This window comes from Chinchilla lanigera, unplaced genomic scaffold, assembly GCF_000276665.1.
Source record: "Chinchilla lanigera isolate Chin_1 unplaced genomic scaffold, ChiLan1.0 scaffold00001, whole genome shotgun sequence".
NCBI lineage: Eukaryota > Metazoa > Chordata > Mammalia > Rodentia > Chinchillidae > Chinchilla > Chinchilla lanigera.
In genome coordinates, this window is record NW_004955402.1 from 63,313,346 (window position 1) to 63,340,417 (window position 27,072).

At 38.1% G+C, this 27,072-nt stretch overlaps 1 protein-coding gene across 2 annotated transcripts in view; it reads left to right on the plus strand.

Moving 5' to 3' along the window:
- The window catches only part of Adnp2 (ADNP homeobox 2), a 33,720-nt gene that overhangs the window by 758 nt on the left and 5,890 nt on the right, over positions 1-27,072 (plus strand). The window contains exons 1-3 of one of the 2 annotated variants that reach the window (XM_005373126.2): positions 135-633; positions 8,041-8,161; positions 22,579-22,668. In XM_005373126.2, coding sequence (XP_005373183.1) covers positions 8,054-8,161; positions 22,579-22,668 — 198 coding nt within the window. In that variant the 5' untranslated portion in view covers positions 135-633; positions 8,041-8,053. Of the gene's footprint in view, positions 1-134; positions 634-8,040; positions 8,162-22,578; positions 22,669-27,072 lie in introns of those variants that run through there. The other variant, XM_005373127.2, reaches the window with a different exon arrangement.

The following is a 27,072-nucleotide window of genomic DNA, read 5'->3' on the forward strand; positions in this document are numbered from 1 at the left end:
CGGCCGCCTGGAGGACGGGGGAGGGAAGCCAGAGGGAGACGCGGTGGTTGGGGAGCCCGCGCGGGCGGGCGCGAGAGACGGGCGCGACGGCGCAGCGGGCGGGCTGCCCTCGCGGGGTCCGGGCCACCCCGAAGCAGGCGCCTCTCGGCGGGCGGTCCTGTGGGCCCCAGGGTGAGGGGCTGCGGGCGCCGGAGGGGATGCGGGCAGGATCGCCTGCCGTACCCGAGGCACCCTGTTTTCTTGAAGGAAAGCGCTGTTTGAAGAAAGCTGGGGGCAAGTTTCTGTCCCTTCACCCTGGATGTTAACGTGAAAGTCGAAGGTTGATGAACAGCCTGATTTTCAGATTGAAGTTTGCACCCGCCATTGTTGACTGCCTTACAATATATGCCTCTTAGGAAATTTCCACAAACATTTGGTCTAGGGAGAGCAAAGAGTGGAGCTGAGTATTGGATGGTTTTAGAGCAAAACATAACGAAATATTTTAAGTGTCTTCTTTGAATCAGGGTGGAAGACTCACCGAGTGCTGTTAAAAGTCATTCTGTGTAATAGAATGGGCGGCTTCTGCTCGTGCAGTTGGTGAGGAAACTCAGCTGTATGGGAGGCCGGGAAGCACGCTCGCCGAGCACAGCGCAGGTTGGTAGTGATGTGAAAGTTGTTGGAAGGGCGACAGCGGTTCATCAAAGGCGGCTTGGAGTCTCGTAAAGGAGGACAGTATATAAAGAAATAGTTGTGAGAAGCACATAGTTTGAGTCAGAGGTCAGGTCAAGTATGACATTTTAGTGGAGAGCTGGCAGCATTACTAGTTTTTTTATTAATTTGGGTAAAGGTGGTATCTCTGAACACAACAGTGAGCCAGTGGTCTTTAAACATAGACTTAGCAAATCTTTGTCTAGAAAGAATGGGCTGGAAGGGTTAAGGAGGAAATAAGGTCATTCGAGTTGAGAGATGGGAAGAAGGTGAGGGCTGGATGAAGACATCTGATAATCCTTGGTTATGGGGTATGATGGCAGAGTTTTGGCAAGAATTGTAGCTGAAGAGATCCAAGAAGTTTTAGGATACCTTTTAAATTTGAATAAAACTTGAAGTATGATTGCTGACACTTTGAGGAGGTAAATCTCTAGCATTGTACTTCGCCCTACACACAGTGTTACAGACCTATTAGGACAGTGTGATCCGTAGGAGAATGCAAGTGGATGAAGGTGATATGACTAGGAAGAGATCTAGTGATGTGAACCCGGACCTTCCGAAACTTGCTTTCATGTATGGCACAGATATTCTGTATTCTTAAAGTTGTTTTAAAGGGAATCCCTGTATGCTAATAATTAGGACACTGCATTTAGTTTTTTGGTAGTAGATAACAACTTATAGTACTTATATGAAGTGCTAACTTGTATTAACTCCTTAATTCTCACAGCTGCCCATGCAGTAGGTTGCACTCTTGATTTTACAGATGAGGGAGCTGAAATCCAGATTAAGTTATTTGTCTGAGATTACAGAGCTAAGAAGTTACGGAACGGTTTGCTGAGGTAGCTCCAGAACCTGTGCTGAGGGCTGTTGTGCTGTTCTCTCGCCAGAATTATTTTAAAACTTAAATTGTGTCTTAGAAAGTGGTGAAATATAGGTCTCACTGAACACATGTACAGTGAAAAACAGTACACCCTATCTTTTCTAGTCAGTCCATTGGGCATTTTGTAAGGAATCTTGTATTTTAGGAAAGGCTTAAAACAAAGAGATTAGCGAGAGTAAGGGTGCATGTGTCTGTCTTGAAAGGATTGCTTGGAGATTGTGAATCTTCTGTCATTACCTGTGTTTTGTCTTACTGTTTTCCTAAAGCAGTTACTGAACTGCTGAAAAGGGGATACTCCCCCTCTTTTTTAATGAAAAGGAATTTCCATGCTTATTTTTGGTGGAATAACAATGATAAAGGAGTGGGGATATTACATTTGGGAGTCAAATTCAAGGACGAGTGAAGATGAACAGGTAGTTCCTTAGCCCTCGTTCCAAGCTGTGAACAAGTTAAGTATAGAATCTGTTTGAAACTTGCCAGATTGTTTTTTTTTTTTTTTTTTTTTTTGGTTTTTCTCCGGTACCGGGAACCGAACTCACAACCTTGCGCTTGCCAGGCAGGTGCTTTGCCGCTGAGCTAAATCCCCAGCCCGCCGGATTGTTGATACCTCATTTCAGTAACACTTGTGTCTGAGAATAAGTCCCTAAACACTCTTGGTTCTCAAAGTGCAGCAAGGAGGAAGTAGAAGCAAGAATGGTAGAGCGAGTAGATATCTGACCAAACTTTTCTTGTACCTTGTTCTGGCCAGTCTGAGCTCTAAAGTGATCTCATGCAAGGTTTTTTGAAACAGATTGTGAGGTTCATGATCATGAGGCTCTTCTGTTAGAATATTAACCTTGGAACGGGTGGAACCCAGTTCAGTGCATATTGTTTTTGAATTTATTAGGTTTTACTTCATTTCCTTTGACTTTTTCATTTCCACCTATATAATGCAAATGATCCTGAAAGCTCTGTGATACACTTTCCAACTAGGTTAACTTGTCTGAAAAGAAAACCTACTCTAGATTGACTTAAAATTGTTGTTCTTACTCAAAAATGCATCACTCCTGTGTTAACCCTCTCTCCCTCTCCTCTCTCCTATTTAATTCCAGTCTACCTTTTTGGTTTTACTTGACGTTTGCTAAATATGTTCAGAGATTCCCTGCTTTACCTCTTATGATCTGTTTGCCTGGAACTCCCATCTGTTTGCATGGTGGTGTGGGCTCCACGCCTACATACAGCCTTTCCCTCTTTTGAGCTTCCATTGTATATTTTACACATCTGTGGTCCTGACCCTGTTTTATTTTGTATCTCATTCATTTAGTGAACATTTACTGTGTACTGTAATATGATTCCTACCCTAAGGGAGTGTAGTCCAGTAGGGGAAGTAGCTAAATAGGTACTTGCAACAGAGTGAAGAGGGTATGAACTGGTGCTGGTGCTGGTGCTGGTGGGACACATGACCACAGCCTCTTCTTGGGTAGGAATTTTAAGTGATAGGAGGAGAATTCATGACCCGAAATTGCTGTCTAAGGTTTGGAAGATTCTGTCCGATTGTCCCGTGGATGTTTAGAAGTTGTGAGTTTTTTATTTACTGCTTTTGGTTATCAGTCAGATAAGTTGTTTTGATAATAAAAATGTGGCGCTTACTGTTTTATAGGTTATTATTTTAATTATTAAAGTAAATACATAAATAAATTTATTTATTAATTAATTATTTTTTGTTATTATTTTATTTCCAGTACCTGGAATCAAACTCACGACCTTGCGCTTGCCAGGCAGGCGCTGCGCGCCGCTGAGCTAAATCCCCAGCCCCTATTCAATTTATTTTTGTGAGAAGGTCTAATGTAGTTCATAGTGAGTCTTGAACTCACTATGTAGCCCAGGGTGACCTCAAAGTTTTGGTGATTCTTTGGCCTCAGCCTCCCAAGTGTTAGGATTACAGGCATATGCCACAACATCTGGTGTAGCAGAGTTTTTTAGTTTTTATAGTTTATACAAGTTAAAAGAACATTTTTTGAATAGTTGCAGTTCTTAGGAAAAGTTAAAAATGCAGTACAAAGAACTTTTTTATCCCTGAATGATTGGAGAGTAAGTTGCCAAACAAGGCCTCACTTACTCAAAATGTTGTTTTTTACAGACTAGAACATTCTCCTATACATCTGAAACAAAGCCATCAGAATCAGGAAATCAGTGTGCCAGCTAATCTTAGACCCCTTTGAAATTTTGCCTGTCTGTCTCATCTTTCTCTCACTTTATTTCCTTTTCTCTTCTTTCCCCTGCCTTTCTTTTTTGCCCCAGCTCTCCATTTCTCTCTCTGCCTTCTTACTGTATTGGGGATTGCACCTAGGGCCTTTGCACTGGAGTTTCAACCCTAGCCCTTTTTTATTTTGAGACAGGGTCTTGGTGAATTGCTAAATTGCCCAGCCTGGGCTTATACTTGCAATAGGCATTCACCACCTACCTAGCTGTCAGTCTTTCTAATGTCATTTGTAGGAAAATGATTTAGTTTAGAATTGCATGCTGTGTTACCATTTTTGTTGTTGTTATACTATATTGTTTAAAAATGTTTAATTAAATTCTGTTGTTTAATTATCTTTATTCTCCTTCAGTCTGGGCAACTCCTTAGTTCTCCCTCTAAAGGGTGTGTATATGTTTTCTTGTTTGTTTTCTGTGGTGCTAGGGCTTGAACTCAGCAGCTCGTGCATGTGTGGCAAGCACTTCACCATTTGAGCTACATCCTTAGCCCTGTGATATATTTTTAAAAGCGTAGAATTCATTGATTTTTTTTTTTGAAGTAAATTTACAGAGTTCTGCAATAGTCACTATATTCTAAGAATATCTTTACCCCCCAAAAGCTTGTCTATTTACTTGTCCGTTCTTACTTGCCAGCCACTAATTAATTTGTCCTTTATATATGTAGATTCTCTTTCTCAACATTTTATATAACTGGAACTATGGGAACCATTGCACTAGATTCTTTGACTTAGCATAATGTTCTGAGATTAGGTGCATGCATCACCACCTTGTTACTTTCTATTGCCAAGTAATATTTCACTGTGTGGATCTACCACATTTGTTTATCCATTTGATGAACATTTGGATTGTGTCCATGTTTCTGAGATTTAGCTTTTATGAGCTATCTACCCTATATGATCTTCAATTTCTGAATATTATAGGCTTGCTACTTTTTACAGTGTCTCTTAATTCGAGCTTGTCTGCCATGCCTGCTCTTTTCCCTTAGTTATTAAGTTTATCCTTTTCTTCATCACACTTTCAATTTATATCATTGTGGATTTGAGCTTGTATTTTAGTGGGCTGTGCTTCACTTAAATATTGCTGAATACAAACCACCTTCAAATTTAGACTAGAATATTTTATTCAAGAGGTTCATTAGTTCTGTGTGTCAGGAATTCAAACAGGACACTGGGAGATGGTTTATCTTTCTGCATTGTTGAGAGACTGGGAGGCAGCAGTGACTTGGAGCTGGGGCTAGAAACCTCTCAGGACATCTGTATTCTGTGCTGAGGGTGATGTGGAACCCTTGAGTGGTCTATTTTGTCCCTGTGCTTTCTTAGAAATTTAGTGTTTGGATTCCAAGCCTGTCTTTCTGAAATGTGTGGTATTTCTCCCTTCACACTTTATTAGTTAGGCAGCCACCATAATCTCTTCAGCATTGAGGAGGAGGGGATTTAGATGTTCTTTTGGGGCGAAATATCAGGCTGCTGTTGTAAGAAGAGCATGAGCAATAGGGGACACTTACGTGTGTCTTTGGGAAACTCAGTGTGCCACAGATTACTGGCCTTACTTCAAAGGTTCCTAGACTGTTCTTGTTTTGGCCTGAGGGAGCCTTCAACTGATTTCTTTTATATTTTTGACATGTCTCATCATTCTCTTAGCCACTGTCTCACTTTCTGGCCATAATAAAGCCTGTCTTGCCTTTATCATGTTCCAGCCCAAGTTTTTTTTAAAAAGTATTTATTTATTTATTTATTTATTTGTTGAGACAGTATAGTTCAGGCTGCTATTTAGTTCAGGCTGGCCTTGAACTCATGGCAGTCCTCCTGCCTCAGCCTCCTGAGTGCTGGGATTACACGTGTATGCCATCGTGCCCAGCTCAACCCAAGTTCTTTTTAATAGAAAGTAGTATTTAGACACTGAGATGGGGGCCCTGGGCCCTATGTGTGCCAACTGCTACTGGGATGTGTAACTGCTTCCAGGCTGTCTCTTGGACATGACTGTGTATAGACTTCTGTTTGCTTGTTTGTTTTGAGACAGGGTCTCACTATGTAGTTCAGGCAGGCCTTGAACTCGTAATGTAGCCCAGGGCTGACCTCGAACTTGTGGCAATCCTCCTTCCTCAGCCTCCTGAGTGCTGGGATTACAAGGCGTGTGTCTCCACACCCAGTTTGCACATACTTCTTACAATGCTTTTTTTTTTTTTTTTTGTGGTGGTGGTGGTAGTAGGAATTGAACCCAGGGCCTTCACACTGAGCTATTATGCCCTCATTTCCATGGTCTTTTAAAAATATTTTATTTTGCAACAGGGTCTTGCTGAGTCCCCAAGTCCTTAAGTTGCCCAGGTTGGGCTCTAGCTTGCTGCCTTCCTGCCTCAGCTTTCCAGAATGCTGGTATTAGAAGTATGTGCCACCACCTCCAGTGATTTTTATGCTGTGTTTTGTTTTATTTATTTATTTTTTTCTCCCGATACCGGGAGTCGAACTCATGACCTTGCGCTTGCCATGCAGGTGCTGTGCCTCTGAGTTAAATCCCCAGCCCCTGATTTTTATACTCTGTATTTTTATGTTCTGTCATGTCAGTGTCTCCTAATCTGGTCAAGGGCCACATGTTTACTTTAAAATATTCCTTTTTAGATATATTAAAAATACCTTTCTCGAGATATAATTTATATAACATAAGATTCACTCTTTGATAGCATACAGTTTAATGGCTGTTAGCATAATCACATACTTGTGCATATGTTACCAGAGTTGATTTTTGAACATTGGCATTGTTTGAGAAAGAAACCATTTTCTCTTAGCCATTAACTCCCCGTTCTCTCTGGTGCCAGGCAACCATTAGTCTATACGTATATCTGTTCTGTACACTTTATGTGCATGGAATCATACAACATGTGTTTTTTTGTATCTAGCCTCTTTGAACAGAATGTTTTCAAGGTTCATCCACATAGTAGCACATATCATTGCCTCATTTCTTTTTATGGCTCAAAATATGGATAATACTAGATTTTATTTGTCTGATCATCATTTGATGGGCATTTATTTGTGTACTTTTTTGGATGTTGTGAATAAAGCTGCCCTAAACATCCTTACTCAAGTTTTTGTGTAGATACATGCTTTTCATTTATTTTGGGTAGAATTGTTATTTATTTATTTATTTATTTATGTTTTTTTTTCCGGTACTGGGAATTGAACTCACAACCTCACGCTTGCCAGGCAGGCGCTGTGCCACTGAGCTAAATCCCTAGCCCCTAGAATTGCTAGTTAAAATGTTACCTATAAGCTTGATCTTTTGAGGGACTGATAGATTATTTTCCAGCTTGGCTGCATTATTTACCTTACTACTAGCAATATATGAATTCCTCTTTCTCCATATTTTTGTGAATACATATCATAACTCCCTTTTAAAAAAATTACAGACATCCTAGTAGATCTGAAGCACTATCTCGCTGTGGTTTTAAGTTACATTTCCTCAGTGGCTAATTACTGATGATGAGCATCATTCATGTGCTTAATGGCCATTTGTGTATCCACTTGGGAAAAGTTTTCAGATCCTTTACCCATTTTAAAATTGGGTTATTTTAAAAATTTCTTAAGATTTCCTTATATATTCCAAATAAGAGTTATTTATCAGGAATATGATTTGAAAATACTTTCTCCTATTTTGTGGCTGTTTTGCTAGTGGTGACCTTGGAAGCATTAACATTTTGAATTTTGATAAAAGTCCAATAGTGTATTGTTTTTCTTTTGTTGCTGGTGCTTTTTGGTGTTATATGTAAGAATCTACTGCTGAATCTAAAGCCATGAAGATTTATGCCTAAATTTTCTTGTTAGAGGTTTTTTTTTTTTTTTTTTTTTTTTTTTTTTTTTTTTTTTTTTTTTTTTTTTTCCTTTTTTTGAGACAGGGTCTCACTATGCAATTCAGGCTGGCCTTGAGCTCACTTTGTAGCCCAGGCTGGCCTCAAACTTGCAGTGATCCTCCTGCCTCAGCCTCCCAAGTGCTGGAATTACAGGCATGCGCCACCATGCCTGGCTTGTTAGAGTTTTATAATTTTGCTCTTATATGCGCCACTTTGAGCTGGGTATATGGTATAAAGAAGGAGTCTAGCCTTATTCTTTTGCATGTGATTATTCTTTCCTGGCACTCCGTTGGAAGTTACACTCTACTCCTAGTGTTTTACCAACCTTATTTAAAAAATACATTTTTTATATATACACATGTTTATATGTTAAGGCTTTTTTTTTCCTTTTAAGGAAAATTTCAAAAATGTTTCAAATTCCTGTGGAAAACCTTGACAACATCCGAAAGGTGCGGAAAAAGGTGAAAAACATTCTTATGAATATTGGACTTGACAGCTGCCAGGAGTTACTGAAGGTAAGAGGATATAAATAACAGATTAAGAAAATGTTAGTTTGTGGAGTGAGATTTGAGGAGTGTTTAAAAAATGGGTAAGATTCCTCGAAGTTGGAATTGCTAATACCCCAGATGGCAGTGTGAAGGCATCTTCAGCCTTTCTAAGAATGAGCTAGTTTTTAAAGCCATTTTTAGGTAACAATTTTTATGGTCATTAGTGATAAAAAATATGTATTTGGTTTTGAGGGCAGTGTGTGGAATTTATTGTTATAGCAAAAGAAAACTGCAATTTAATGTCTTAATACAGTTTGAGTGATAATAAATGGCCATGCACATGTGATAAGATAGATTTTCTTCTTTTTTCTATTGATTTATAAACTTACTTATGTAAGTCTTACAAAAGTTTGAAAGTGAAGGTCACAGTCATATACTTGATTTTTTTCTTATAATTCTATCCGTATAACATTGAGAATATATTGTTGGCAAGTAGTTTAAAAATGTTAAATAAGCATTGCTGTCTGTCTCTATAGCCATTGATAAGTCTGTGCATATTTCATTTGTCCCTGTAGAAATAGAGGCAGTATTTGCTTTGAATTTTTAAAATTTGTAAAAAATTTGGTTCAGAATATTTAGGAAGAGCTCAGTTTCTTAATCTTCAAATTTTAGACTTTAAACCAGAGTTTTGCATACCAAAAGACAGATATTGAAAGACTGATAGAATTCCCATCAATGGCCAGAGTTATCTTTTCTCTCAGGTGGATAAATACTATTAATTTTTGAAGAGCCCCATACAGATCTCTGGTCAGATATTCTCTTCTGGGGGAGATCTTCATTGTAACATGCTGCCTTTTCCCTTGTACTCTCTGCTCTCATACCTTCCTTTGTTTTTTTTTGGAGCATTTATACTACCTGATGTTACATGTTATGATGTTACCTGTTTCCTCCATTTGAATGTGGTGGGGGAACCAAACCTCACTGTCTTGCATTCTCCACTGTTCTACTAGCAGGCAGAGTAGAGTCTGACAACTGGATTTTTTACAGATATGTTTGCTATGAATGAGTACAAATTAAATTCAAGTAGGGAAACATTTTAAATAACAAAGCATGACCAAAACTTCACTTGGGAAGTATGAGAATAGGAGGTATCCTGAAAGTGGAAGTGTTTGGGTAGAGTCTGTTGTTAAAGAACAGTCCTAAAATAAGAAAACTTTTTGGAGATAATGCATGTGGAAAGAAAGCAGGATAATTATTTGGAGCCAAGATGGAAAATGGGATATTTGCTGAGTGGGTTGAAGGTGGACACAAGTCCATCAAGAATAGTGTGATTAAGTGATACTTGTAGAGAATGTAGACTCAAAAGACTGAGAACACAGGAGTATATTGGTTCCCTGCCATTGAAGCCAAATATATAACAAAATTTTCCATTTTAACCCCTACCAACCAACCTCCTACCTTCTGTTCTTCCTTTCTCGCTCTCTGTCTTTGGAGATGAGCTCTTGCTATGTTGTCAAGGCTGACCTCCTAAGCTCAAGTATTCCTTCTGCTTCAGCATCCTGAATATCTGGGGCAATAGATATGCATCACTGTGCTTGGCTTTCATTTGAGCCATTTTTCTGTGTAAAATTTAGTAGTATTCATTGCAATTTTTTGTTTTGTTTTGATACCAGGAATCAAACTCATGACCTCAGGCTTGCCAGGTAAACACTTACGCTGCTGAGCTGTATCTCCAGCCCCTAGTAGTATTCATTATAGTCACAGTATTTTACAACCATCATCATTTGTATTTCCCAAATTTTTTATTATCTTAAATAGAAACTATAACCATTAAAGAATGAGTTCTCATCCCGCTTCCCTAGTTCTGGGCAACTTCTACACTGCTTGTCTCAGATGTGCCTGCCAGTGATGCTCCATAAAAGGGTAATCATACACTATTGGTCCTTTTTTGCCTGGCTTATATCACATAGCATGTATAAGATCAAAATGCCCTTTGTTATGGCTCAGTAATATTCCATTGTCTGATTATATCACAGTTTGATACCATTTCAACTGTTGTTGGGCATTTGGATTAATTTTACCTTTTGACTGTGAACTTTTGTGTTGAAGTATCTGTTTTAAGTCTGTTTTCAGTTATTTTGGGTACATACTTAGGAGTGGAATGTTGGCTCAGACAATAATTCTGTTTAGCTTTGTTTAGGAGCTGTTATATTTTTCTCTGTGAAGGTGTACCATTTTACATTCCTAAAAGCAACTGGCAAGAGTTCCAGTTTATCCATATTATAGCCAGCCCTTGTTGTTTATTTCCAGTCTTCCTTTTCTTCTTCCCTTCTTCTTTTCTTTTTTTTCAATTTTCTTCTTTTCCCTCTTCTCTTTCCCTTTCTTGTTGTCAGCCTAATAGGTGTGAAGCAGTTTCTGATTGTGATTTTGAATTGTGTTTTCTAAAGACAAATGATACATAGCATCTTTTCATGTGCTTTCTGACCATTCATGTATCTTTAAAAAAATGTGTATTCAAGCCCTTTTTGTTTTTAAGTTTGGTTTATCTTTTTCTGAGTAAAAAAGATCTATTTAATGACAGAGTTTTGGGGGGTAAATTTTTAAAATGTAAAAGAAGCATTTCGTTATATATCCCTGAAAAATATTTCAGCTTATTAAATAATGAGAAAATACAACAAAAGACTATGTCAAAACTCAAGCTTTGGGATAAAAACCAAAGAAGCAAATGCTCCCCTGCCTCAACTCCAGAAGAATCCTAAGAGGAAAACACACTTTAAAAATGTTTATCACTAATGATATACCATCTTTTTTCAATTTTTATGTTTTAGTAGTACATGTTTGTAATACATAATATGCATGTATATTACTTATAAGGAGTTCATGCATGTGTGTAACACATTTGAATTCTTTTTTAACCCATTCTCTCTTCACTGCCTTTGTCTCTTGGTCCTATTTTGATTTGCAAAAGATATATGTCCCTATTTGCTAGCTTCCTTTTTTTTGCTCTTTATCTGTATTTTAGGTTTCTCATAAAAGAAACCATGCAATACTTAAGCTTGTGTTTCACTTGACATTATGGTCTCAAGGTCTATCCATTGTCCTACAGATAGCTCAAATTTATTCTTTATGGCAGAGTAATACTCCATTATTGTGTATGAGTACCACATTTTCTTTATCCATTCATTGGATATGTCTTCAAGAGTTTGACCTATTAGATCTACCAGCTGATTGTTTTAACAAATTAATATGTTTTCTGTTGTTGGGTGGAACATTCTGTAGGTATCTGTTAAGTCCGTTTATTCCAAGATTTGGTTCAACTCTAGTATTTCCTTCTCTTTTTCTGTAGTTGATCTATTTGTGACAGTAGGATATTGAGGTCCCCATTACAATTATGTTGGTGTTTATTATCTCATCCTTCCTGTCTGTTACTTTTGGTTTTATGAAGTTGAGCGCACTGGTGTTTATAGTTGTTATGTCTTTCTTTTGGATTATTCCCTTAACCAATATGTAGTAATGTTATTTGCCTCTTCCAATTAGTTTTGGCTTGAAGTCTACTTTGTCTGAAATTAGGATAGCTACCCCTGCTTTTTTCTGGGTTCCTGTTGCAATGGAGTATTGTTTTCCATTCTTTCCCCCTGCTTGAATTTCTTTTTGGATTAAATGGGTTTCTTGTATATAGTATATATCATTGGCTTTTCTTTCTTAGCCCATTCTGCCAACCTGTGCCGTTTGATGGGGAACTGATACCAATCATAGTAAGATTCAATACCTATTGTATTGACTATTCATGTCATTGCTTTATTTTTCCTGTTGCTGACATCCCCCACCCTCCCAAGCGTGTGTACATGGTCAGCTGTTCTCCTTACCTGGTATATTTATTATATTAGATTTTTTGGTATCATTGGCTTCATTGTCTCTTTCTAGGATTTCTTAGAGAATATTTTGTAATGCTGGTTTGGTGGTTATGAATTTCTTGAGATGCTCTTTGTCATGGAAATACCTTATTTCTCTGTAAATTTTAAAAGGTAATTGTGCAGATTATATAAATCTGGGTTGAAAGTTATTTTCTTTTCAGGGTTGGAAACACTTCACTCTTAAGTTCTCCTGGCTTTTAAAAAGGTTGGTGTTGAGAAGTCTGTGGTAATTATAATGGGTTTACTTTTATAAGTGATTTGTTGCTTTTTTCTCACAGCTTTTATGATTCTGTTCCTGTGTTGGACTTCTGTGATTTTGACTATGATGTGTTGTAGAGTTTCTCTTTTATCATGGCTACTTGGGGTTTTGTGTGCCTCACTTATCTGTATGTTTAATTTTTTTTCCCTATATTTGGAACATTTTTTGCCATTATTTCTGTAAATGGGGTTTTTATGCAATTTGTGTGTTTTCTGAGAGCTTGTTTGGAGATTCTATCAGGGGAGTGCAGGTACTTGTACACTCTTGACTGAGGAATGGTCCTTCTCTGTCAGGGGTGGTTGTCCTCTTGACTGAGAGCGCAGCTTCAGGAGGGAAGAACTTGGAGCATTGAGGGAGGAGTGGGACATCTGCCTAGCCAGCGAGGTCAGCCAAATCCATCCTGGCAATCAGTGGGGTGGCAGATGTCGTAGCCAGATCTCCCTCACATCCTGTGTTATCTTCTGATTTTTCAGTAATTGTAGTTACTCTAAAGTTTTTTCTGCATTATCTAGTAGCCATTAAATCCATTTTTCACATTCTTTTGCTATGTGTAAGGTATCTTTTAATTGGTCTGTCAGCAATCTTGTCTTTTAGTTCTGATACTGCGCTCACATTTGTTGCTTCAGTTGCCCATACTTTCAATAAAATTTTTAATCTTCTGGTTTCTGTTTGGAAGCTTTCCATGTTTTGCATTGTTTTGTTTAGCTCAGCTGTCTTCCATAAACTCATTGTTTATTATACCCATTATCTGTTCAATTATATCTTCTTTGAGCTTGACAAGCACCTTATTAGTCTGTTTTGTTTGCTTTTTGTCTTTTGAGAGAAGGTCTGTGTAGTTCAGGCTGGCCTTGAACTCAGTGTTTCTCTTCTCTCAGCCTCCTCCATGCTGGGATCTCAGGCTTATATACCACCACCCCTGGCTTTTTATAAAATTTATTTATTTTAAAGAGAAAAAAAACCCAAAATAACAATAACAAAGACAAAAACAAAGTAGCACAACAACCATAAAAATGATACGCAATTTCAAAACAAGATGATGGGAAATAACAATCCCTGACTTTTAATCTGTTTTCAATCTCCTCTGTTATCCTTTTGAATACAGTGGTACCTAAGTTCACGAACTTGATTCTTTCCACAGTTCTGCTCACAGAATTTGTTCCATGATTGTACAGTTGCAACTAGAATCATGGAATGAATTTTGCGACCAGAATCTGTCATAGGTTTGAATGAGATACTTAAGCCAGTGTTCACAAATTCTGGGTTGTATGCCACTCTAAATTGTTTGGGAAGCTTTTAAAAATTGGATACCAGCTGATTGTGCTCCCGTTCCCTCTTTAGAGACTGTATGTATAAGTGGTGTAGTTTTTTTTGTGATTCCTTCATCGACCCACAGGTTATTTTTTAATTTTAATTTTTTAAAGAGAAAAGCACAAAAAATAACAAAAACAATAAAAATGATACAGAATTTCAAAACAAGATGATAGGAAAGCAACAGTGGTTGTTGTATTATTATTTTCTTCAAAGTAGTAGCTCAGATTATCAGATACAGGTATACAAGATTGATCAAATAAATAATAACTGTTCCTTTCAGTAAACCAATAGAAATTAGTGTACAATTATCTTAGCTATCTTGTATGTATATATATATTTTCCCTTCTTTGTTTCTTTTCTCCTTTTCAGTATTCTAGTTGTTCTTTCCTATTGAGCAGTTTCTTTCCCTTTCATAATATCTATTGTACCTTTCAGATTTTATTTACTCTTCCAGGTTCTTACACTAGGTGTTTACAAATGTGGGTCTGATTTATTGCACTTATGAGTATGGTCTCTAGTTGCATCCATTTACCTATAGAAGCCTCGAGTTTATCTTTATAGCTGAGTAATACTCCATTGTATAAAAATACCACATTTTTCTTATGCACTCCTCAATTGATGGGTATTTGGGTTGTTTCCAAGATTTTGCTATGACAAATTAGCTGCTGTAACCATGGGTACACATATATCACTGTGGTATGATGTTTTTAATTCCCTGGGAAAATACCCAGAAGGGGAATGGCTGGGTTAAATGGGACCTCTAATCCTAATTTTTTGAGGAATCTCCAGACTGATTTCCAAAATAGCTGCATCAGTCTGTACTCCCACAAACAGTGGAGAAGAGTTCCTTTTTCCCCATAGCCCATCCAACATTTGTTACTGGTTGATTTCTTGATGATAGCCATTCTTACGGGGGTGAGATGAAATCTCAGTGTTGTTTTAATTTACATCTCTTGAATGACTAATGATGTTGAACATATTTCCATGTATTTATTTTCCATTTGCATTTCTTTATCCGAGAAATGTATATTCATGTCAGATGCCCATTCTTGGATTGGGTCTTTGAATTTAGGGGGTTGGAGAGTTTTCAGTTCTTTATAGGTTCTAGATATAAGTCCTTTGTCTGAGTTGTAGTTGGCTAAAATGTTTTCCCACTCTGTGGGTTGTCTTTTCACTGTATTTATGATTTCTTTTGATGTACAAAAGTTTTTTAATAGGATGAGATTGCAGTTATTGATTCTTTGAAGTGTTTCCCATGCAGTTTGGTTTTGTTCATGAAGTCTCTGCCTACACATGTCTTCAAGATTTCTGTCTACTTTCTCGTCCAGTAGATTTAGTGTTTCTGCTTTAATATTTAGATCTTTGATCCATTTTGACTTTAGTTTATTTCATGGTGATAGACAGGGGTCTAGTTTTAGTTTTTGGAAAATGGAAAGCCAGTTTTTCCAGCACCGTTTATTAAAGAGGCTGTCGTTCTTCAACTTGTTTGGCCCCTTTGTCAAAGGTAAGGTGGCTGAATGTGTTTGTAGTTGTGTCTGTTCCACTGGTCCTCAGGTCTATTTTTTTTCTAGTACCATGCTGATTTTATCACAATAGCTTTATAGTATAATTTCAGGTCAGGGATTGTGAATGCCTCTTGACTTGTCTTTGTTGCCCAGGATTGCCTTTGTTATTCTAGGTCTCTTCTGGTTCCAGATGAATTTTAGTAGTGTTTTCTCTGTTTCTGTGAGACCCACAGGATATTTACAAATGTGTTGTTTATAGAAATTCAGTAGGTTTCCAGGTACCTTCGTACAGGTTATTAATTAAGTTTTCTTCGGGTAGAGACCATTTCTGGTAGTCATTTTAGTTCATTTAAATTTATTGAGATTAGTTTTTGACACAGCATGAAATCTGGCTTGGTAGATGTTTCATGAGTATTTGAAAAGTCTGTACTTACCTGTGGTGAGGTGTTTATAAATGTCAGTTGATTCAGGTTGGTTGATTGTGTTCAAGCCTTGTCCATCCTTTCGGACTTTTGTGTACTTGTTCTGTCAGTTATTGAGAGGCCAACGTTGAGGTGTTCAACTATAATTTTCAGTTAGAGTCTCTTTTCAAGTTTATCAGTTTTTGCTTTGTGAACTTTGGAACTTTTTGAAGAGCATACACATTTAGAATTACTGTTTGTACAAGCTGACCCCTTTTTCATTATGAAGTGATATTCTGTACTTAATATTTAAGTGAGTTTTTTGTAGACAACATGTCATTGGATCTTGCATTTTTACCCAGTTAGGCCTCTTACTTTGAATATTTAGACCAAAGGTGGACCAAATCTGACTTGCTGTATATTTCCATCTTAAATTCTGCCAGAAGAATTTCCTTTTATGTATTTTGTAATGTTGGTCTCTTTTAACAGTTCTTTTTGTATGCTTTTCTCTGAAAAAATTTTCTGTTTAGGAAGTTAATTTTGCTGGGTATAAAATTCTCCCCCACTCCCTTTAGTGTTTTAAAGATTTTGCCTCATTGTCCCTTGGCTGGCATCTTGTCCAACAGTATGGTTTTCATTGTTTTTAGTGTTGTATTTCCAGCACTATAATTATGATATGCCTTGCTTTGTGTTCCTTTTGCTGGTTCTGCTGAGCTTGAATTTGAGGGTTTATAATTTTCATTGGATTTGGAAAATCTTGTGGGATTGTTCTGCTTCTCTACTTCCCCACCACCTCTGAGACTGGTTCCACAGTTCTCCCACTGTAATTTCTATAGTCCTCCTCTCTTCTTGTGTCAGGGTTCCCAATTTTCTCTTCTGCAGCGTCCAGCTTGCTTGTAATCCTGTGCAGTATTGTTTCACTATAAGTAATGTCTTTTTCATTAACAGAATTGCAGTTTGGGGCATTCGTTAACATCTACTGTTTTTCTTACTGCATTCATGCTTGTGTTTGTAGTTCTGGTCATGTTTTCCTGCTGTTTTGTATAGATACTGGATGTGGAGTTTTATGACAGCTAGGTTTGGTGGTGCGGGCTTTGCTTCAGGATATATTTAAGGTACTTGGGATCTGTGTGAGGCTTTTGAAGCTTGCTCTTGGATGTGTGCTTTCGGATGTGTTGTTGTTAAGAGTAGGCTCTTTGCCCACGGTGGAGGGAGTGTTGCAGTGCCTGGTAGACTGTGCTGTCTTCTCCTGGCTTTTCCTACAAGTTTCCTTATATTCTGCATGAGAACATCCATGTTTGGGTCTGCAGGAGACCCTGAGCAGGTTTGCCAGACAGCAAGTATTGCTGGATGCCCTTTTTTTTTTAAAAAATTTTCCTTTTGTTTTTTAAAGACAGCTCTCATATATAGTTGAGACTGATTTGAACTCATTGTGTAGGCCAGGCTGGCTTTGAACTCATGGCAGTCCTCTTGCTTCAGTCTCCCAAGTGCCAGGATTATAGGTGTGTGCTGAGGGTCCCTTTTTAAGTAGTTGATTTCTGTGTTGTTTTTTTTTTTTTTTGAAGTAGCAAATTTCTGCTTTCTGTAAGGAAGTGGTAATTTCATAATTTCTCTAAGGCTCTGAATTCCTGTCTTCGGTATTCATTTCTGTTGCTATAGCAGTATCTTTTTTATAAACTTGTAACTTTAAAAATTCATTACTTATGTAAGAAGATAATAATGGAAAAAGTATAAAAGTCATTATCTCTGCAATTAATATGCATTGGATTCTTATATATGCATTGTTTTTTTAAGATTTATTTAACATTCTTTTAAGTGTGGTTTCTATTATTTGTGTTTGCTTTTCCTTCTTTCATGTTTTTGCTATTGGAATCAGAATAAAGAACAAGTATGCTTTATACTTCATTTTTCCAGAGAACTCTGAAAATGCCTTCTGATTTACTATTTAAATTCTCATAACTTTTTTCTTTATTTTGAATTCTTTAGGAAAGATGATATTCTCCCTCATTTTCTAAATTAGTGCATGTTAGTTATACAGATTAATGAGTTGCATTTTGGCAGGTTTGTACATGTGCATAAATACTCAGTCATTTTCCCCATCACACCCTCCTTGTCCCATCCTCCCCTTCAGTTTCACATTGAATTTGAGGGTTTATAATTTTCATTACATCTGGAAAATCTTGTGGGATTGTTCTGCTTCTCCACTTCCCTACATTTTCTTTTTGGAAAAAATGTACTCATGCCCCCTATCACCCACCCCTACACCCCTTTTTCCTCCCCCATTCTTTCCTTCATGAGAGCTTTTCCCTGTTCTGAAGTGACTTTGTGTAGCAGCCTACTAGCCTTGGCACAGTTCAAGGCACTTGTAATATCATTCTCTGGCTCACCTGATTCCTTCTTTTATTCCTTCCTTCTCTACCTCCTACTCCACCCTCCCTTTCAGTATTGGGGATATTTTAGGGTCTTGCACATCCTGGGAGCTACATGTTTCTTACATTTTGAGACAAGGTATAGTTAAGTTGCCCAGGCTGACCCTGAACTTGTAATCATTTTGCCTGAACTTTCCTGAGTAGCTGGGATATAAATGTGTACCACCATGCCTAGTTTTTTCTTTTTTTTTTTTAAACATTGAAAGTATCCTTTAATTATAAAAGGAGCACTAAAACTGTGATGTTGTAAAATATAGGTAATCATTTTCTTGGAAAGTAATATTTAAAATGCCGCATGGCTACCATTTAGAGATTTTGGTGATCAGCATTCTATTGATGAGCCTCCTTTTTTGTGGGTATACATGTTGCATGTACCCAAGGAGCTTCTTTCCCCAAGAGCATATTGATTGTGTCTTCTTTCTACTGTTTTGGTTATATTTCTAGTGTAGCTGGGCGTTCACCTCATATCTACTCCATCTGCTGATTTCTGCAGTTTTCCCCAAACTTTTTTTTAATTTTAAAGAGAAAAAACAATAAAAACAATAATACAAAATTTCAAAGCAAGATAGGAGAGTAACAGTGTACGTTGCTCATTGTTATCTTTAAAATAGTTGCTCAGCTTACAAGATGTAGGTGTGAAAACTTGATCAAACAATGTAAGCACAGACTGTTCTTTTCAGTGAATTAATAGAAGTTAGTAGTATAACTATCTTGTATGTATATGCATATAAATATTTATTTAGTTTTCCTTTTCTCTTCTTTTCTCCTTCCCCATCCCAGTTTTTGTTCCTTTTTTTTTTTGAGATGGTCTCGCTGTGCAGTTCAGGCTGGCCTTGAGCTCACTTTTTAGCCCAGGCTGTTCTCAAACTCACAGCAGTCCTCTTGCCTCAGCTTCCCGAGTGCTGGGATTATAGGCATGCACCACCATGCCCCACCTCTCTTTCCTTTTGAACAGTTTCTTCCCATTTCTCAATATCTGTTGTACATTTAGGATCTTATTTGCTCCTTCAGCTTCTTACAGTAGGGAGACTATGATGTTTACACGTGTGAGTCTGATTTATTTCACTTATAAGTATGGTCTCCAGTTGCATCCATTTACCTTATAAAAGTCTCAAGTTTATCCTTCTTTATAGCTGAGTAGTACTCTATAACAATACCACTCTTTTTTATCCATTCCTCGGTTGATGGGCACTTGGATTGTTTCCAAGATTAGCTATTACAAATTGTGCTGCTATAAACATGGGTGCACATATATCACTGTGATATGATGTTTTTAATTCTTCTGGGAAAATACCCAGAATGGGAATAGCTGGGTTGAATGGGACCTCTAATCCTAGTTTTTTGAGGAATCTCCACACTGATTTCCACAGTGGTTACATCAGTCTGCACTTGCAACAACAGTGGAGAAGCGTTCCTTTTTCGTCACAGCCCCTCCAGCATTTGTTATTGGTTCATTTCTTGATGACAGACATTCTTTCTGGGGTGAGATGGAATCTCAGTGTTGTTTTAATTTCTCGCATGACTAATGATGCTCAACATTTTTTCCATGTATTTATTTGCCACTTGTATTTCTTCATCTGAGAAGTTTGTATTCATCTCAGATACCCATTTTTGGATTGGGTCTTTGAATTTGGGGGGCCTGAGTTTTTTCAGTTCCTTGTATGTTCTAGATATAACTCCTTTGTCTGGGAGACAGTTGGCTAAAATTTTTTCCCACTCTGTGGGTTGTCTTTTCACTCTTGGTGATATCTTTGGATGTGCAAAAGGTTTTTAATAAGATGAGATCTCAATTGTTGATTCATTGAAGTGTTTCTGTTGTAGTTGGGTTTTGTTCATGAAGTCTCTGCCTATACATGTCTTCAAGATTTTTACCTACTTTCTCTTCCAGTAGATTTAGTATTTCTGTTTTAATATTTAGATCTTTGATCCATTCTGACTAGTTTAGTGTAGGGTGATAGAGATGGATTTAGTTTTAGTCTTTGGCATGTGGAAAGCCAGTTTTTCCAGCACCATTTATTAAAGAGGCTGTCTTTCTTCCAGTGAACTTGTTTGGCCCCTTTGTCAAAGATAAGGTGGCTGAGTGTCTGCAAACTCCTGACTCAGATTAATAGAGGTTACTGAGATCTGGTCTCATCACTGATATATTGTTTGTTTTTGTTTTTGTTTTTTCCGGTACCGGGAACCGAACTCATGGCCTTGCACTTGCCAGGCAGGCACTGTGCCGCTGAGCTAAATCCCCAGCCCCCATCACTGATACACTGTTAGCAGATATTTCTCATTGAACTGCTGCTGCTCTCTGCAAAATATAGTCTTCCTGGAAAAGTGACATGAAATTTTATCTCCCTTCCCTTCCCCTTCCCTTCCCTTGGATTGAAACCAGGGCCTTTACACTGTACTACATCCCTAGCCCCCTCTTTTAAAAATTTTTTTGGACAGGAACTCACTACGTTGCCAAGTTGCCAAGTTGTCCACAGTGGGCTCAGTCATATAATTCTGCTTCAACTTCTTTATCCGTTCTTTCATGGTATCACTTTTCAAGGAAAGTAGTTAATAACCTTTTCAAATAGAGATTCAATAAATTTCTTTCAGACTTTTTTTGAGTATTATTATGCATTTTCCATGATTTAATGTGTTTTGGTTGTCTTCAGCCATTAGCTTTTTTTTTAAAGTGGTAGTGTGGGATCTCAGAGCCTTGCACTGGGTAGGCAGACACTACCACTGATGTGTCCCTTTAGGTCCAGTTGGTCTTTTTAATGCTCAAATGTTAAAACATGCAGGTCTCTTGGTACTTTTATCATGATCTATGGCCCAAGGGTGAACATCTGTCTTGTTTCTACCTTTCTCATCTCCTCATATTGGACCACGGGCAGTCTGATGCTTCTTTATGGGATTGTGTGTATCATAAAAGCAAGTCTTTTCCCCACTTCTTGACATAGTTTGCAGTTTCATGTGAATGAAGTGTGTCACAAAGATAAAAAGCTTTGGAACTCTGTGCTTTCCACACATTTAAGGACATGCAGTGGGCAAAGCAGGTTTGTTTTCCTGAACTCAGAAAAAAAGAAGTATCATAAGACACATGAACTTTAAAGTGTTACTTCTGGAGAGATATGTCAACTTGGCTTTCACTAACTTCTCTTAGGAACTGATGTTCACTTTTTGAAACTTTCACCTGAGCTCTGTGGCACTGCTCTGGTCTACACTGTACCCCCTAGGGCCTCTGCCGTACTGCCAGGCTGCCCTGTGCTCTTTTCCTCTTCCCGCCTCTCCTCCTTGTCTGCCACCCCGACTCAGGCGGGTTCCAGCGCCACACTTCATGCATCTCCTCTTCCTGAAGTACCTTTTCATAACACTTAGCACCAGTGGACAACAGTATTTGCTTGTGATTTTTTTTTTTCTCCCTAAATTATCTGCTTGTCTTAATTGTGAAACTGAAGTTGGAATCTGTCTTACTGAGGTTGGGTTCCCAGAGCAGTGAGGAGTATTTTGTGTTTTTCCACCTCCTCCCCCCTCTTCACCTTGTCATTTGGTGCCCTGTTAGCTGCAAGTAGATGGGGATCCCTGCCCCTTCCTTCCATACCTTTCCATTTTCCTTAGTTGGTGTGCATCTTTCCTCTCTCCATCATTCTACCCTGTTCCTTGGAGGCTTCTTCACACGGTGTTTCCCAAACAGCCTCTTTTAACTCATCTTTTCACAGGCAGTGGTAAGGTTTCCCTTACCCTCTTCCTTACCTCCCTCACTCCTGTACTAAGGAGTGAACCCTGGGCCTCATTCATAGTACACATGTTCTCTGCTACTGAGCTGTATCCCAGCTAGTCCTTTAAGAATTTTTAATTTTGAGATAGGGTCTAGCCAAAGCTGGCCTCAAACTTGTGATCCTTCTGCCTCAGCCTCCTAAATAGCTGGGATTATGAGCATGTGCCACTGTGCCCAGCCCCTTCACAGTGTTTTCTGTATTTTCTTCCTGGAGGAGGTAATTTTTTGAGTAAAAAAATGACTGTTCCATGTGAGCATGTTCTAGATATTGGTTGAAAGATTCAGTGTGAAGTAAAAATACACTTTTCTTTCAGTTTTTAAGACAAAGGGACTGAATAATAGTGGTAAGGTACTGTTTTAAAAAGACTGTTTAGAATAATTTTTTTTTTCTTTTTAAAGTTTTTTTGAGACAGGGTTGCCTTGAACTCACTATGTAGTCCAGGCTAGCCTCAAACTTGTGGCAATCCTGCCTCAGCCTCCCAAGTACTGGGATTATAGATGTGTGCTACCACATATGACTTCAAAATTTCTTTTACTTTTACTTTGAGGTACTTTGCTTTTTCTGTGTGTGTACTCACAAAACTACATGAATTTTTAGAGTCCTTACCTATATTTGGGCTTATTTTACATATACAAAAATATGGATAATTCCTTGTTTGAGGTCTGATCTATTTCTTATGAAACTATAATTTTAAGTTGGATCATTTTAACTTTTACTCAGCTCTCACACTTTAGCTGATGCTCTGTCAAAACTTGCTAATGTTTTTACTTTCCTATCTTTGTCCGTGTAGATTTCTTACGCATCAGTCTCATTAGATTTTGAAATATCTTTTGACTTTGTATACTGATTTTTCCCCTCTGTTTTTAAAAGGACCTTAAAGGCTTTGATCCAGGAGAGAAGTACTTTTATAACACATCATGGGGAGATGTTTCTCTCTGGGAACCTTCTGGAAAGAAAGTGGTATGTATGTTTGTATTTGGTTTTCATTGGGAGTGAGGAACATCACAGATATTGGTGGTAAATGAGTAAGAGGAGGCATAAAGTAAGCATTTAGGGATGTAAGAGAGGAGTTTCATCATCCAGGATTATTAATGCTTCCAGAGTTTTCTGCATACAGAGTTGGTCTAGTGATACAGTGAAACTGTTGTGTTTCTTTCATTCTAAAAAGCCGCTGAACTTTTGATTTAATAACTGAGTTGTGTAAAAGATAATGCCACTGGGCATGGTGGCATAAACCTCTGATCCCAGCACCCTGTGAGGCTGAGGCAGGAGGATTGAAAATTCAGCAATTAGCAAGATCCTGTCTTAAATTTTAAAAACGGCTGAGGATGTAGCTCAGTGTGAAGGCCCTGAGTTCAGTTTTCAATCCTGGGTAGTACAGATATTCCTCATTTAGTGACCTGCTTCCTTAATAACTGTGGCCCGAGGCACACTGTTTGGACTCATAACCTGCATTTGGACTTACGATGCAGGAACATGAATGTTGGTGTGGCCTTATGGTGGCTTCTTTTACTTCTGTTTCAGAAACTCCTCATTTAACAAAAAAGTTACAATCCTGCAACTAGGTTCTTAAATGAATTGGTTGCTAAATGAGGAATTATATAGAGTATGTACAATGACAAGATTTAGAACAAAGAAGTGGTCAAAGGAAACTCCAAGCTGATGACTTTGCTTTTATTTGCGTAAGTTTTATGTGTAGTAATATAACGTATGGCAGAACATAAAACTGTATTACTGTATTGTATGGTACAATCAGCAAAAATTACAGTACTATATAAACAAGAGTACTGTACAAAAAAAGACATTGCAGCGCTATCAACAAGATTTATACAAAAAAAGATGGATTACAGTAAGTCTGAATGGCAGGTCGTAAGTCTGAATAGTCATTAACCTGGTAGGTCATTAAAGTGAGGAATATCAGTGTTCAATTCTATGTGCAAAACCTCCATAGATTTCTCGATGAGTATACTACCTACAGTACTGTATGGACAGTACTGTATATTTGCAGCATCACTGTACAGTGTGTTTTTTCTGATGTCCAACCCAGGTGGCACCTGTAATATTACAATGTACAGTACTTTTTCTTGAACAGTAGTGTTGTGAGATATGGCTACCTTATTCTGCATTGTACTTTATTGTATACCCCTTAGTATGAGATGTCATCAAACTGGAAAAGCATGCATTCACCAGGAGAAAGCAAGAAAAAAGGAAGGCTATTGATTTTGATAGGAAAATGAAGATCATGATCAACTATGGAGCTGGTGAAAAAGTTAAAAACAATAGCACGCTACTTGAATTTGATGCATTCAACCACTTCAGCAATCCTGGAGGATAAAGACAGAATGAACCAGGCAGTGAAAACATCAACAGGTTTTAAAACCATAATAACTAGACAGCAGAAAGGCATCATTCATGACATGGAAAAATTATTAGTGATCTAGTTTGATGAACAGATACACAAAAGAATTCCAATGAGTTTTTCAGTATATTTGCAACATCACCATACAGTGTGTTTTTCAAACCAAGGCACTCAGTATCTTTAAGCTTTGAAGCCACGTGAAAGCAAAGCATTGTTGGAAACGTTTGCAACGAGTCTTGGATGGTTGCAGCAGTTTTGTTGGAGATTTTGCCTGAATAATTGGAGTGTTAGTGGTGAGGCGGCGAGTGCAGATGTAGAAGCAGCAGAGAAATTTCTAGACTAACTTGGTAAAATCATAGAGAAAGGCAGCTAGTATCCAGAGCAAATCTTTAAAGTGGATAAAACTGGACTTTTTGGAAGAAAATGCCTGAAAGGTCCTACCTAGACAAGCTAGAACAGTGCCCAGGTTCATGGCTTTCAAGGGCAGCGTCATGTTGCTGAGAGGAAATGTTACTGGGTTCCAGTTGAAGCTTTTCCTCATCTGTCACTGTGAGCTCATGTGCATTGAAGCAGGCTAGGTAGCACATGCTGTCCTTAATACCAAGCAAGTAACAAAGTAGGGGTGATGCTGGCCATATCTGAAGATTGGTTCATCAGTTGCTTTCTACCTTCAGTGAAGTTTTACTTTCTGGAAAATGGCGTTCCCTTTAAATCGTCCTCCTGCTTGATAATGCTGCAGGCCACTCCCAGCATTTTGATGATTTTAATTCCTCATCTAGTGACCACCCAGATATAAAGATAGTGTATCTGTCTAGAAATACAGCTGCTATCTTACAGTCTGTGGATAAGGGGACTGTAGCTACCTGCAAAGCATATTCTTTGTGTGCAACTTCTTGCAAAGCTCTAGCAGCAACAGAAAGCAATGAAGTATAAGCCTTAGTGATTTTGGAAATCACACACCATTTTAGACTGCAGTAAGAACATTGAATCATCTTGGGAAGGAGTGACAGAAAACTACACGTGAGGGATATGGAAAAAATGCCCAAGACATTTTGTGCATAATTTAGAAGCATTTAACAAAGATGAACACGTCAGTGTCGTAAATTAAACAACTGTGGGACTTACTAACGTGCTTAATTTGGAGGTTGAAGTGTGAGATATTTAAGAATCAGTGGAGTGTGCCAAGGGAGCGCTGAGTGTGGACGACTGAGGAGAGTGGGAAGCTCAGCAGACTGAGAAGAGTAGGGGAAAATGAAGGAACTGAAGAAGCACCAAAGACGCCCACTGCAAAGGGGCTAGCAACTGTGTTCTCAAAAGTGAACTACACTTTACAACTAGAGGCTGTAGATTCAGATGTTGAATGTTTCACAAAAGTGGAACTGCAAATGAGAGGACTTTTATGATGCTGTCATGAAGCTTATAAAGCAAAAAAGGAAACAAAATACTACAATAATGGGATTCTTTTTCTTCTTTTGGTTACTTGAGACAGAGTTTCACTGTATGGTTCAGGCTGGCCTTGAATACACTATGTAGCCCAGGCTGGCCTCCAACTTGTAGTAATCCTCCTGCCTCACCCTCCTGAGTGCTGGGGTCACAGGTGTGCACCACCATGCACAGTGCGATTCTTCTTAAAAGCTACACCCAGGATCCCTACTAGTAGTTCTTCCATTTCTACTTCGTCATCTTCCTTACCTGGGCCTTTTACATGTCTTGATCATAATTCTGATGATAACACTGGTGGGACTTTGAAGGATTCATGACTAAAACATTAGCTTGAATGTCTTTTTTTATACAGTTCTGTACATCTTGCTTATAGATCATCAGTGTCTTTTTTCTGTACAGTACTCTTGTTTATATAGTACTCTAATTTTTGTTGACTGTACTATACAATACAGAATATAGTTTTATGTTCTGTTGTACATTGTTACTACATGTGAGAGTTACGCAAATAAAAGCAAAGTCATCAAGTTGGAGTTTCCTTTGACTCTTCCTTTGTTCTGAATATTGTAACGTACATACTATGTAATTCCTCATCTAGTGACCAGTTCATTTAGTGACTTACTTGCAGGAATGGAACTCAGTCATTAAAACAAGATTGCCTGTATTCCTCATTTTGAGGATCTTTGATGTCATGCCTCTCAGGCCGCATTGATTTTTCTCATCAGAATTCCTACAGTGTCCTGTTGTATCATACACAGTGTGTGTAGTAACTTTTTTGTGTGATTTTAGGGATTAAATCCCAGGATGTTGCACATGCTAGGTAAGGGCTGCAGTCCTGCGCTACATCCCCAGCCCTTATATCTTTTCCATGTAAGGGCTCCCCAACGTGGCCCCACCATTTTGCTATCCCATCATCGTGTTTATTGACTTACCTGTCAGTTTCCCATCTTCATACCATTGCCTTGGTTTTAGTTTTCATTTTGCTAGTAACTAAAGATGTTGAGCTGCTTTTCATGTGTCTATTTGGAATCCAGATAACTAAAGTGCTTAAATTTTTTGCCCATTTAAAAAAAGAAAAATTTGACCCATTTGTTTTCCTATTATAGTTTTCTACCAGTTCTGTGGTGGCTTGCAAGTATCATCTCAGCCTGTGACTTTTTTTGTAGCAGCTTTTAGTAGTCTTTTCCAAGGAGCAGATACCCCACCCCCCAAAAAAATCTAGCTTATTATCTTTTCTTTTGTAGATCATGCCTACGGTGTCACATTTTAGAAACTTTGCTCCCCCACTGATTCAGTACTAGCAGACAATTAGCATGCACTTACCAGTTTCCACTGGCTCTTCTGTGTGTCACTTTTGTTGTATATACAAGTTTTAATAGTGTATTTCATTGAGTTGAAGGCTCGTTTTTTAATGAGCCACTAAAAAAACTAGAGTGATACTTAAACAGCATTGTACCGTGAGCCATCACTTCTAAAATACATCTAGATTTTGGAGATGTTGAAATATGAAAAAGTAAAAAAAAAATGAAAAAGTATGTCTCTTAGAATTATTGGAAAGAGTTCTC